General features: G+C 48.2%; 1 protein-coding gene and 1 non-coding gene across 6 annotated transcripts in view; both read left to right on the plus strand.

Annotated features, from left to right (window-relative positions):
* SLC7A6 (solute carrier family 7 member 6) overlaps positions 1-12,431 on the plus strand; it is a 30,576-nt gene extending 18,145 nt beyond the window's left edge. For all 5 annotated transcript variants that reach the window (XM_052656189.1, XM_052656187.1, XM_052656188.1 and 2 more), the window contains 8 exons: positions 2,397-2,522; positions 4,522-4,666; positions 5,292-5,415; positions 5,598-5,701; positions 7,942-8,038; positions 10,079-10,228; positions 10,346-10,529; positions 10,963-12,431. In XM_052656189.1, coding sequence (XP_052512149.1) covers positions 2,397-2,522; positions 4,522-4,666; positions 5,292-5,415; positions 5,598-5,701; positions 7,942-8,038; positions 10,079-10,228; positions 10,346-10,529; positions 10,963-11,057 — 1,025 coding nt within the window. In that variant the 3' untranslated portion in view covers positions 11,058-12,431. The remainder of the gene's footprint in view (positions 1-2,396; positions 2,523-4,521; positions 4,667-5,291; positions 5,416-5,597; positions 5,702-7,941; positions 8,039-10,078; positions 10,229-10,345; positions 10,530-10,962) is intronic.
* TRNAE-UUC (transfer RNA glutamic acid (anticodon UUC)) lies at positions 3,294-3,366 on the plus strand. Its single transcript has one exon. It is a non-coding gene; the product is annotated as a tRNA-Glu (tRNA).
* Positions 12,432-13,298: the final 867 nt, after the last annotated feature.

The raw sequence follows: 13,298 nt of genomic DNA on the forward strand, positions 1-13,298 counted from the left end.
AGGCGATGCTTTTACTTGTTGAATTCCCACTGTGTGCACAGAGGACCAAGCCGTGGGGGCAGTTTGTAGCAGGATGGAGGGAAGGAGAAGGAGCAGAAGCCAGAGGAGAGAGTGCCTGTCAGCTGGCCAAGGAATGTGTGAGCTTCTCTCCCCATCCTGCAGTCGCATCTTGGTGGTGGAAACCAGAGCACAGTAAGCGCAGCCAGGACGTTGTAAGACAGCCTTGTTCTCCATGTGTGTGGCCATCCTTCTGTCTCTGTCTCTCTTTTTGTCTCTTTCTCTTCGTCTCTGCCTCCTCCTCATTGTCTCTTCTCCACCTCTGTTTTGTGTATATTTCTGCGTCTTTTCATCAGTCTTTTTTTTCTCACAAGCTGCACAGCTCCTCACAGACTGCTGTCACTTCTGCTTCTTTTTGTAGTCCCACTTCCTTCCTCTGCTTTTTGTGGCTTTTCTTCGTCTATTACAAGGGCTTGTGTGTGATTTTTACTTGCTCCTGACCCAGCTGCTGTTTGCTAGGTTCAGTCTCTTGGCATCTGAACTCATATTTTTGGCAGAGATGATCAAATAGGTTCAGCTTGGGTCCGCAGTTGGGCTCTACCAGCCATGAATAGGGTAGGGGGAGCAGTTCCCAAGAAGGGGCCTGGCAGGTACTTCAAAATATGCTGACTGTATTGCACAGGAGTCTGGATTACTGGTGGCTGTGAACTAGTTTAATCCTCACTAGTTGATCCAGGCTTAGCTACCCACAATGAACTTGGATTAGCAGGGCAGGTCCTTGGAAAGACCTGCCTGGCAGTGTGCATTCTTTTGGTCTTCTCCCCTCCCTTTTGGCCATTATTTGACCCCCTGCTGCCACACATCTTTATGACTGACTAGTAAGCACCTGTGTCATTTGCCAGAGTACTGTGTGAAAGCTCTTTAAGTGCCCTGTGGAGGCTCTTCAGCCACTCATGTTTATAACCACACATTGGCTGATGGCTCTCCTCTCCATTTGCGTGGAGGAATGTCCAACTTTCTGAAAGTTGCCTTGCTCCAGGGGATTGGCAGTTAAATGAAAGTCGTCACCATCTTGATTCCAACCATGGTTCATCAGTCCCTATAGTTGCTTGGCAATAAGCTTAAGAAAACCATATGCTTTTGTTTCCCACTAAGAATTTGTGATATCCTTGGAAGTACCACCCAAATGCCTGAGGAAGAGAGAAAGACCTTGCTGTGACAGGTGGCCCTATGGCCATAGCACGCAGTTCTAAGCTGTGCTGTGAAGTGAGGACGTGGTAGGTTCAGGGAGAGAGCTCAGGCAGGAGCGGGCTGATGTGTTTCGGCAAGGTTTTGCAGAGGGAGTGGGGACTGAGTTAGACCTTGAAAGTGGGGCTTGCTGTTGGTTAAGGCAAGAGGAGGAGGGGAGGACATTTCTCTTATGTGTATATACAGCATCAGTACAGAGAGGGTCTGCTGAAGGAGAGTGCACAGCGAGGGTAGAAGTAGGCAGATATGGCCAGGAGGATGGGCCCCCAAATTTTGTAATAACATTTGAGGTTCTCATGAAAGTCACTTTTGGAGGCTAGGGGCGTTACTTAGAGGTGTCACTGTGGAGCCCCTTGGATATTGTTCTCCTATTCTCTCCATGAATTAGAGCAGTCCCTGTATAGCCGGGGTGAGGTGGCAGGAGCCCTAACAGGACCAGGCATCACTGCAGTACGTGAGGAGCTGGAGCATAAAGCCAGCAGTGCCGACACGAGTCCACGTCTCCACGGGCTTATCTGAGAATTAGGATGTTTGGATAGGAATGGTGGTGGGGGAGATCAGTGGGGGCGCCATGTAAGCTTGGAAATGGTAGCTGGCCTCTCTCAATCTCAGTTTCCTCATCCAGAAAATGGGAATAGGAATGTCTGTTGTGGTTGTGAGAATTAATTGAGAGGATGTATATGAAATTGTCAGGCACATGACAAACTTTTTAAAAATGAAAACATTGCCTAATTCCTCGGTGACCTGCCACCTGCATTTAAATTGACCTCATTTGTTGTTGTTGGACCTCTCTTGTCCCCATTCTCTAATGCCCCAGGGGGTTTGAAACTTTGGGAGTCTCAGTGGGAAAGAGTGGGTAAAGTTCACCATTCCTGGGCCTGGGGTAATTTCCAAAAATGGTGCTGGCTGTCAGAATGTATGAATATTCGGTAGTACATGCCTTTGTATCTTGTCCACAGTGGTGGGATGTTCTCCTCTCAGCTGGGGCAGATAGAAGATGTACCTCGTTTGCCTGTTCTCCTCGTTCTGACCAGTCCTTTGGCCTCTTTGCCTTAGGCAGACAGGATACAAATGATGTGCTTTGTAAAGAGAGATTGGGCTTCGGTGCCCTCATCTCACACCTGCCACTGACTTTGTGGTTTTCTTCCTAGGTCTGCTGACATTTGTGAACTGTGCCTACGTCAAGTGGGGCACACGTGTGCAGGACATGTTCACTTACGCCAAGGTCCTGGCACTCATTGCCATCATTGTCATGGGCCTTGTTAAACTGTGCCAGGGTAAGGAGACTCCCAGGTGGGAAGGAGGGTGGGTGACTCTGGGAGTTCCCCTGGGTTCCTTGAGAAAAACATGGAATATGGGGACTCCATTAGCTTTACTGCTCACCTCTTTCTGTGTACCTGCTAGACTGTGTCAGTGAGAACGAGAAATCTGTTCTCCGGTTTCTTGGGCCTCCACTCCTTTGTGGAGGTGGGGAGTATTGCAAGATGTGAGCCAAGGGCCTAGGAGCTTTTGAAACTTGGGTTGTAATTGGGTCATAAAAGTGATCAAGATAAAGTGAGTCCTGGTTCCTGTTTTTGGTGGTGTGACCGCAGGCAGTGGGGAGGAGGTCTCAGTCCTTCTTGAGAGGGGTGAGAGGTGTATGTGGTGGGGAGATGGGGTCTGGAAATGAGTGGTTATTTTACAGCCTTTACTTTTCATCTGGACTTGCTCTTATTTAGCATTCCCTCCCAGAGTCAGCTCTCAGCAAAAATTAAAACATTGCAAAGATGGCACTGACTTTTGTGCATGTTGACTTTAGAGAGCTTTTCATTCCTAGACCACAGCAGGTTGGTAATGAGGGTTACAGGCCTCCTAAGATTCCCTGACCCCTTAGAGAAGCCTTGAGGTGTCCTTGGCCAAGGATGTCTTGATCATTAGACAGTCCAGTTCTCTAGGGCGTCTTTCTCTAAACTTGGCTGTGTTTACAGTCACCTGAAGAGCTGAGGCTCTCATCTCAACCCATCCAACTCTGGTTGGTTTGGAGTTGAAAAAAGTGTGTTTTGGGGAATTCTCTGGTGGTCCAGTGGTTAGGACTTCGTGCTTTCACAGCTGAGGGCCCAGGTTCAATCCCTGGTCAGAGAACTAAGACCCTGTGTGGTTCAGCTAAAAAAATCAAACAGAGAAAAAGGTATGTTTTTAAGAAGTGCCCTGGGTGAATCTTAGGCAGCTGACCTAGAACCTTTGTGCCTGTGTGCAAGTTAGATAGCCAGCGATCTGGATGTTCCTAGAGTCTCTGAAACATCTTGGGGCCAAATTGGGTAGTTGAGTAATTCTGCCCCCAAGATCTGTGCCCTAGGGAATAACTGCCATGCATGATGGCTGGCATGCCAGGGGCTCGCGGGTCTCTGTTTTCCTTCCTCTTTGTTGCACACCCAACCCTTTTGGCCACATTGAGGGACGGGTCTAGGCCTTCTGAGGAGGTCACAGCAGGCTTCCTTAGAAGTCTGGGTCTTGTTGAAAGATAAGACTAGAGTGTCTAGAAGATCTGTCTCTTGGACAGTGGGGTGCTGTTCCCTTGGCTTGCAAGTGTGCAGTCTCTGAAGGCCTCAAGGAGGCTCTCCAAAGGTGGAGGTGGCCCATACCTAACCCCAGACCCCATGAAAAATAAGATCTCAGTTCCTACAAAGCCTACCATTTCCTGTGAAATAACCACTGCGAATAGAGCAACAGAGTTCTTTCCGTGAGACTGAGAAACCCATTGAACCAAAATAGGCAGTGGTCTGGGCCAAGAGAAGTAGTTCCACAGGAAGATCTAATTGTTAATGAAAAAATGATTCCTTTACGTGAAAGAGGGTTCTTTCTAAAAATAGGAGGAAGAGCTGTGGCTGACCGCATGGTCTCTTGCAGGAAATGGAAATTCCTTAGGGCTTTCAAAGAGGGGTTATCACTTCAGAAGGCAGCCAGGAATGCCTTTTTTTTTTTTTTTTTCTGAGATTGTCAGGTTCTACTGAAGGAAAATGAAAGATTCACAAGGAGTGGGTAGGATGGTGAAGTACAGGGAGCTGGAGGTGGTGGTTCTTTTGGTACTAAATTGTTTTTCTTTTTTTTTCTTTTCCCTGCCTGCTTGCTTTTCCTTCTTTTCTTGATGCTCCTCCTTTCTCCTTTTTTCCCCATCTACCCTTCCTCTTTCTCACTGCCCTGTGCCCCCTCCTTTTTTTCTTTACACCTTCAATCTCTCCTGGCCTCCTCCTCCTTCCTCTCTCCTCTCTGCACCCCCGCCTGCCTTTGCCCCCACAGGACACTCTGAGCACTTTCAGGATGCCTTTAAGGGTTCCTCCTGGGATGTGGGAAACCTCTCTCTTGCCCTCTACTCTGCCCTCTTCTCTTACTCAGGTTGGGACACCCTTAATTTTGTAACAGAAGAAATCAAAAACCCAGAAAGGTAAAGGCGAGATCCCATTCTCCTCAACTTGGCTGAAACTCCTGCTGATAGTGGGTACACTTGCCCCCTCCCACCCTTCCTCCTTCATCTCTCATCACTTCTCCCTACTCCCCCCTTTTCCAGCTCGGAGGAATGAGGGGCTAGGATGGGAGTAAGGAGGGAAACCCCTGGCTCCTCAGCCTCACGTTAATGTTGGAGGATCCCCAAGGTCCTTCCTGGAGGAGAAGTCCTTCGGTGGGCCACAGCCAACCCAGCTGGGGCTGAGATGTTAAGACCTTGCACTGGTGCCGACACTGAAGCCTGGGGAACCAGAAGCTTACTCCAAGCAGCCAGGTCCCCAGCCTGTCCTCCAGTCCTTAAAGGACACTGCTATTCCTTCAGAGGGACCCAGTGGTCCCACTGGGACAAGGATCAAATGTTCATCCTGAGTCATCTTCACAGAGAAGGGGCTTTCTTCCTCTCTCTCTCAGTAGAAAGAGCCCGGGGCATGGGACACATCCTGCCCTTAAGCCATGTGGGAAGGAGGAGTCAGTCTCAAAGATCCAGAGGCCAGGGAGTTCCTGGGTAGCTCTGACCCTCAAGGAGAGGTTGGTTCCAGGTAGTCCTGTCTCATTTGTTCTGACAGAAATTTGCCCCTGGCCATTGGGATTTCTATGCCAATTGTGACGCTCATCTACATCCTGACCAACGTGGCCTATTACACAGTGCTGAGCATTTCTGATGTCCTTGGCAGTGATGCTGTGGCTGTGGTGAGTCTCTTGGGATCCCATTTGCTCGTCATCTTCTGATACTGAATGGCTAAACCTTCTGTTTCTGCAGCCACTCCACGTGGTGGGTCTGGGCCTGAGGGTAAGCTTTGCAGCAGTGATGGCATTTCAGGAAGCTGTGGACACTGTCCTGTGCTGAGTGCCCTTCTGTGCTCTGTCCCCAGACATTTGCTGACCAGACGTTTGGTATGTTTAGCTGGACCATTCCCATTGCTGTTGCCCTGTCCTGTTTTGGGGGCCTCAACGCATCTATCTTCGCTTCATCAAGGTACTGTGTCTCTCCTTCACCCATAACACACCACAGTATCTAACTCTCTGAGGGTCTAGGTGAGTCCATCAGAGCCCCTTTCCCTTCTCTGTCTCTGGGACTTGCAGAGTGTATATGTGATCATGTAGTGGTTAGTACTCTGTGTTGTGTATGCGGGTGTGCACACGTGTGCTTGTCTTTGTGCAAACATTTGTATGCTGGGAGCTCACATTTTCGCCTGAGGTGAGGACAGACTGGTAAGGGGTTAAGGGAGGAAGGCAGTAGCTTGGACAGTAGCCGTCCTCTTGGGGACCAGACTCTCTGTTCCTGTGGATTATGCTGCAGGCCTAGCACAGGATTCATTCTTGTGATGAATTATTATTGAGCATTTGCTGTGTACCTGTACTGGTACAGGACAACTCTGCCCCTCATGTCATGGAAAACACTGAGGCCAACAGGTGGGCTCCAGCTCTCTTCCCCACACAGAGACTTACCTGATAGAGCCCTGTTGTTTCAGAGGGAGGACTGTTTCTGCCTTTCCAGGCTGATTCTGCTACCTGATCCCAGGATTCCCAGGTTCTGGCTCTGCCAGTTGCCCCCAAATACTTAGGTAGTAGGTACATCCTGAGCTATCTTGTGGCATTGACAGGATGAAGGTAGGGGACTCAGAGTGTGGACCTGCACATAAAGTGGACTGCAGCCATGTCAAGATAATGCACAGCTGTTTCCGCCTGTGTTACCTTCTTCGCTTTCTCTTTATTACCCATTCTGCTGTCTTTGGCTCTGTACTAGCTACCTTTGCCTCACTTACACGTCCTCTCCAGCATTCCACCTGCTCTACTGCTTCTCTACTTTAGTACAGCTACTAGCCTTGTGAACCTCTGACACCCTTCCAGATGATAGCAGCAACTCCTGTGGCTCCACCTGGATGGCCCATAAATATCTCAAACTTAACATGCACTCTGCCTGTTCTTGTCTCCAGTTGTGATCCATCAGCCCTCCTTACTTGGCCTCTTTTTTTCTTTTCAGTGGAGGGAGCATGTCACACAGCTTGTGGGATCTTAGTTCCCTACCCAGAGATTGAACCTGGGCCCTCAGCAGGGAAACCCAAAGTCCTAATCACTGGACCACAGGGAATTCCTAGCCTCTTGGCCTCTTGGTTTTTCCCTTGGTGTCCACCCTCATTTCCCAGCCTCAAATACATGCGCAGGCACAGAAGACCACCAGATGTGTCCTCCGCCAGGGTGTCCGCCCTCATTCAGGCCCCCTTTCTTATGGGACTGTTGTCCCAGATGACCTTCTTGTCTGGCCTTCCCCCACACCCTGGCCCCTCCCTGTGTTAGCTGGCCTCAGTGATGCCACCAGAGTTTCTGTGTCAAGTCCAGTCAAGACCCTTACTCCTCCAGTCAAGTGGCCCTTACTTTAGAGCCACTGCTGGCTCTTGGTGTTAGTTCAGTGTCCACAGCATGGCCTCATAAGCAAGTTCTTCCCAGCACACTTCTCACATACCTTATCCTGGAACTACGGGCATTCTAGTATCAACCTTCAAAGAGGCTACACCCTTTCATTGTCTCTAAACCTCTTTTGCCTTTGCCTATATTGTGTCCCCATCCAACACTCATCCTCTGGAAAACCCCAGCTCATCTTCCCAGCACAGCTGTGGTCATCTAAGGAGTTTTTTGTTTCCCAGCCCACCCCGAGCCAGGTGCTATGTGTACCATGATGCTGCTGACTACCTGGATGCCTTCACGCCTCTGCTGCTCTGTTTCCAGTCAGTGGAGCTCTTCAGATGCAGAGAGGAAGCTTGAGTTGTCTCTTTGAGCCCCAGGCTCTCCCTGACCTTTTATGTATCTAGAGCTCAGGGAAGATGAACAGAGGTCAGACAATCAGAAGTCTGGGTGCCCTTCTTTAAAAAGCCATTATGTTAAGTAGGAAGTCTGTGGGGTGCCAGAGTAGGGTACCCCAGGGGAGTGGATTGGGGTGCCAGTGGGTGATGGCAGGGTGAGGTATCAGTTGGGTGATGGTGAGTTGCATCGCAGAGGCATGGGGGTGTCAGTGGGTAAGAGTGGGTCATGGCTTATGGTGGAGATATCCATGGATAAAAGAGGTGAAGGTTGGCTTGGTCATGCATAGAGAACATGGGAGGATCCTGAGAGACTGCCCCTGCAGGCTTCTGGGTCTGCCTGAGCCTAGTTTGAATGAGGAGTGTGGCTGCATGACTGAGTATAAGGATCCTCCTGACACATTTCTTGTCCTTCCAGGTTGTTCTTTGTGGGCTCCCGTGAGGGCCACCTCCCGGATCTCCTGTCCATGATCCACGTTGAGCGTTTCACACCTATCCCTGCTTTACTGTTTAACGTAAGCTGTGCTGGGGAGTGTGGTCATTGGACATATCTGTGTTGTACTCCTGCTGAGTCTATGACAGGACTGGTTGGGGCGAGGTATACTAGGTTCTTGGGATACTTCCTGAGCCTCTCAGTGTTTCTTTTTCCCACAATTTTTAAAAACGTAAAAGTAAAACATAGAGAAGGTAAATGCTACAAAAGAATATAAAAGTGAATCAGTCAGATTTATCTATCTCTTCTTTCAGTGGCTTCTTTTTTCTCCTCCTGCTCCTTCTAGCTCCTCATTTTTATTTTTTAAATCATACTTAGAAATCCGGGCCAGTGTATACCAGCTACCCTAGGAGCCTCTGTTCATATTGTAGGCATCATAGATTTCTATATAGTAGATGGCATTACAGTGTTTTCTTTCAACAAAATTAGTAAATGATGAAGTATTCTGACAGATGGAAGGAGTCCTGAAGAAGAACTGTCATTTTCTAATTTGCACTGAGGTGTTATTAGATGTAAAGGATAGCAAGGACCCTGAGGAAAGCCTTACTCCAAGATCTGAAATGTAGTTCATTGTTTTTATCATTTAGTTTCATTTTTTTTATGGTTTTATTACTTTTTTTTGTATTCATCTGGAGTTTATATCTGGTGAATGGAATGAGGAAGAGATTTACTTAGTTTTTTTTTTTACATGACTAGCCAACTATACCAATATCACTTATCGAATAGTCCATTTTTCTACATTTTCCAAACAAATTAAAAAATTTTTTTTAGGATTTTTTTTGCTGTGCCTTGTAGCATACGGGATCTTAGTTCCTGGACCAGGAATCAAAGCTGTGCCTCCTGCAGTGGAAGTGCAGCATCTTAACCACTGGGCTGCCAGGGAAGTCCCCACAGTTTTCAAATTTTTAGCATATGATAATTTTTTAGCGTGCTTATGTGTCATGTACAGTGATTTGCCCCTTAAATGTATAATCATCTCAATTCATCCTTCCATCAGCACCAAGCTTTCTTATTTAGCTTTATACTGAATATTTGAGAACTAAAGCGGGGCTGAGGGTACTTCTTCAGTTCCCCTCTCCCCCTGAAATTTTCATGACAGTTCTCACCTGTTTATTTGTCTTGATAAACTGTGGTATCATTTTATCAAAATAAAAAATATCCTTAATATATTTATTGGAATAGCACTAAATGTATAAATTTAGGGCAGTCTGACATCATAGCTTTTAAATTAATCACCTTGCACCCTACTTTTCTCCTCTCAGTATTGGGTCTCCTTCTCTCTCTAGAATGGGCTCTTTTTGTTTTCAATCCTTTGTTGATAATCTGAAAAGACAGGTAGAGGGAACTCCATATCCTTGAAGTTAAAGCAAATCTAACCTTCTCCTCAGACTCTATAGCCCCTTACTCCTGTCTTCCAGAACTCTTGTTCCAGAGGGCAAATCCTATTATACTTCTCCCCAGGGGTATGGGTCTGTTTGGTAATCTGCATTTTTAAGGCTCCAGGATAGTGAGATGGTTCTGGAGATACTTCCTCCTCTTTCAGCCAGGTAGTTGGGACCCATGTATGACAGTCTCAGAGGGCACTGGGTGATTCACGCTGAGGCTTGTGCATCACAGTGAGGAGGGCCTCACTGTCTGCCATCAGAAGGGGAAAGGAGGGGAGGGATGTAGGAGGGGTGTTCAGGATGGGGAACACGTGTACACCCGTGGCGGATTCATGTTGATGTATGGCAAAACCAGTACAATATTGTAAAGTAATTAGCCTCCAATTAAATTTAAATTAAAAAAAAAAGGAAGGGGAAAGGAGTCTAGCTTGTTACTGAAGTGCTTGTGAAAAGAAGGGAGGCATTGAATGCAGGAAGAGCCCCCACAGAGACAGGAGGGAAGGCCAGTCTGGAGAATGAACCTATCTGATGCCAAGGGGGTGACTGAAAAGAGCCGGAGGTCATTGGTGAAGCTGAGTCAGCTCTCAGCCGATCTGGTGCTGACTGTTGAGTGACAGAGTCTCCGGGTGGCGGTGGTAAGAGTGCCCGCTCCTTTTCCCTCTGCTCTCCCCTTCCAGTGCACCATGACACTCATCTACCTCACTGTGGAGGATGTTTTCCTGCTCATCAACTACTTCAGTTTCAGCTACTGGTTCTTTGTGGGCCTTTCTGTCGCTGGACAGCTCTATCTTCGCTGGAAAGAGCCTGATCGGCCACGACCTCTCAAGGTCAGTGACTCTGGGCAGACCAGGAGGGGTGGGCCATCTCTCCAAGGTCTTGCCCCTCTCCCATTCCCCCATTCCCTCATCACACTTTACCTAACATCTCACCTCTCTTCATTTCAGCTGAGCCTGTTTTTTCCCATCGTGTTCTGCGTATGCTCCTTGTTTCTGGTGATCGTGCCCCTCTTCAGTGACACCGTCAATTCCCTCATTGGCATTGGAATCACCCTCTCTGGGGTCCCTGTCTACTTCCTGGGTGTTTATCTGCCAGAGTCTCGGAGGCCACTCTTTATTCAGAACGTCCTTGGTGAGCTTCTCTTTGCCTATTACACACTGGCTTTGTGTGTGTGTGTGTGTGTGTGTTTGTACAAAGATGTGTGCACAGGTGGGTGTGATGGCTAATGGCTTCCCCTTACTAGTGATATGCTGGAGACCTGGCTGCCCCTTTTGATCTTGACATGATCACTTTAATTCTAACTTTAGAGTCCTATTTTGTGGTTAAACACCCCCTCCCTGAAAGTGCAGTCCATGTAGCAAGACAAGGAGTCACGCATCAGACCCTCTGGTTGGGTATAGAGTAGAGAACAGTGAGATTTGCTGGGGGTGAGCCTGGCACAGGGTGCCCAGGGGACAGGTGGGAGGAACCACGTACTTCAGTCAGCCTTGTGTTGTTTAGATTGGGGCTGTCATTCTGTCACTGAATATCAGTTTGCTAAATTCTCTTCTCTATTTTCATTTAGCTGCTATCACCAAAGTCACCCAGAAGCTTTGCTTTTGCGTCCTGACTGAGCTAGATGTAGCTGAAGAGAGACAGGTTGAGAGGAAAACTGAGTAGAGGCCAGAGGTGATATCCCCCAAGGCCTGGAAGGCTGCTACCTGTGGCCACAGCCACCAAAGTCCAGATTACAAGACTGTGTGGACCCAACCCTTTTGTGCTAAAGGAGGGCTGTTGGCCCACATTATGTAAGGGGGCTCAGGGCTGATGGCCTGCTCAGGTGTTCACTCTCATCGGTAAGCTATGGGAGGAATCTCAGGGTTTGGGGCCAGCCTGAAGGTGGGGACTTCAGAGGGTGGTGGTGGGAAGAGGACTTGGGCAGTAGGGAAAGGGTGGTTCAGTTTTGTTCTGGTGAGTAGGTACAGCCCTTCCAAACACTTACTTGGTGAGTTGCACTGGGGGAAGAGGGAGTGCTAGGTTAACAGCTGCGGCTGTTGGTTTCTGAATTTGACATTTGAACCAGTTTCTCTGAAGGGGCTGCTCTATGGGAAGTTTTCCTCTGACCAGGTCCAAGCACCTGACTTTAGAGGTCTGAAATGCTACCATTTCTTCCTCTGGCTCAGAATCCTTCCTTGGGGAGAGGGTTGTCTTCCATTATTTATTGATATTATTTAATCCAGAATACCAGTTCCAGCAAAGCATTTGTCTTCATTAATTTACAGGATGTAATAGGCTGGTTGTATTTAAAAATTGAAAGTACCCCAAAGTGAGTCCCTCTAACCTTAGAGGTATCTATGTGGTGGTTGGTGAGACTCTGACCACAGATTTTTTTTGCTTAGTTTTAGCACAGTCTTCTGTAAAGATTTTTTTTTTTTTACTCCTGTACCAGTTACACTTTAGTATGTAGATAGGCCACATGTTAACAATCACCTGGCTCAAGTCCAGCAAGGACAGATGAACAAATGCAAGAGTCAGAAGCCTGGTAAAACTGCTACTTTGAAGGCTAATCTTTATTTTACTTGAGACCTTAGTTCTTTGCTCTAGTTGGCAAATCCCTGGTTTCTGGTATGAAGTCTAAGAAGGCAGAAACTATCCTAGGATTCGGTGAGTCACTTGAATTCTTTCAGCTGTCAATGGCTTAGAGACAATTTCCGGGACCCAAGCTGACAAGTAAGTTGTTCCTCTCTGTAAGGGCTGCTATGAGGGACTGCTGTGCAGACCCATGCAAGCCCATTGTGGTGCTAGAAGCGGTCATTTTCCTGGAAACCTCACATCAGGCTGCATCCTCCTCCTTGTCCCCGACACCAGGCTTTGTTTACATTCTGAGCCACCTTGGTGTGGGTCATCGGGACAATGCACTCCTCTTCTGCCTGCCTCCCCTTGCCTGAGGTTTGGGGGGGCTGCAGTCTCAAGAAGAGCTTGGTACTTGTGGGAACTTGTTTTCTCCCTGTGGACATCAGTGACGACTGTGGAATAAAGCTGCTTCAACCTCCACCTGGCTCTTCAGCAGACTCAAAATCAGAAGCAACTAATTCTGGTGCTCAGGCTGTGCTTTAGCACCCAGGTGTGGCCAGTGGTACATCTGACGTAATGGATGTTCCTTTATGGGCCGCCAGGCTGCACTGGATTGGACAGCCGTCCAGTGTTGCTTCCAGAAGCCCATCCTGGACCCAGAAGAACCTCCTGGCTTGGTATGCCCCCATGGGGTTCTTGTCCTTAGATTTTGAAATCAATCAATGATAAAGGCAAGAACTGAGGCAATCTACCTTTCCGAGCATTCTTCTCCACCATGCTGGCCCTAGCTGCAGACAAGGGAGTGACCTTGGTCATGCTTGCTCAATTAAGGCAATTGAGGGGAGCGTGCTCACAGCTGCCTTTGGTTCTGGGTATGCCTCTGTGAGAACACAGGAGTACATTCCTCCTGTCACGGGTTGTGGATTTGCCTGACAACAGGGAGTCTTTTGCAAAGGCTGACTTGCCCGGACTATGTAAATATTACTCCTGTCTGACCCAAGCTGGCACCTTCCCAGGGATCCTCTGGAGCTAATCCTTCGACTACGCTTGTCTTGAAGGATCCCCCACCCATACTTTTCTTCACTGAAGTAAATGACCAGCTTCTCTCAGGAACTTGTCTCCCAGTGGCTGCCAGGGAAGCAAGGGCCTCATGCTCTAGGTTCCCTCATACTTGCTTAGTGAGCCAGGTCACCCCCTCATAACCGGACGGTGACCATGTTCTTCCCCTGTGTTGGATACAGACTTCTCCCAGGAACCCTTCTGAGGGAGGCCAGAGACTCCCTACGGCACTACAGCTTTGTAGTATAATTAATTTCTTCGAGGTCTTTGTTGTTGATCTCATTCAGT

This window comes from Budorcas taxicolor, chromosome 18 (genome assembly GCF_023091745.1).
Source record: "Budorcas taxicolor isolate Tak-1 chromosome 18, Takin1.1, whole genome shotgun sequence".
Taxonomy (NCBI): domain Eukaryota; kingdom Metazoa; phylum Chordata; class Mammalia; order Artiodactyla; family Bovidae; genus Budorcas; species Budorcas taxicolor.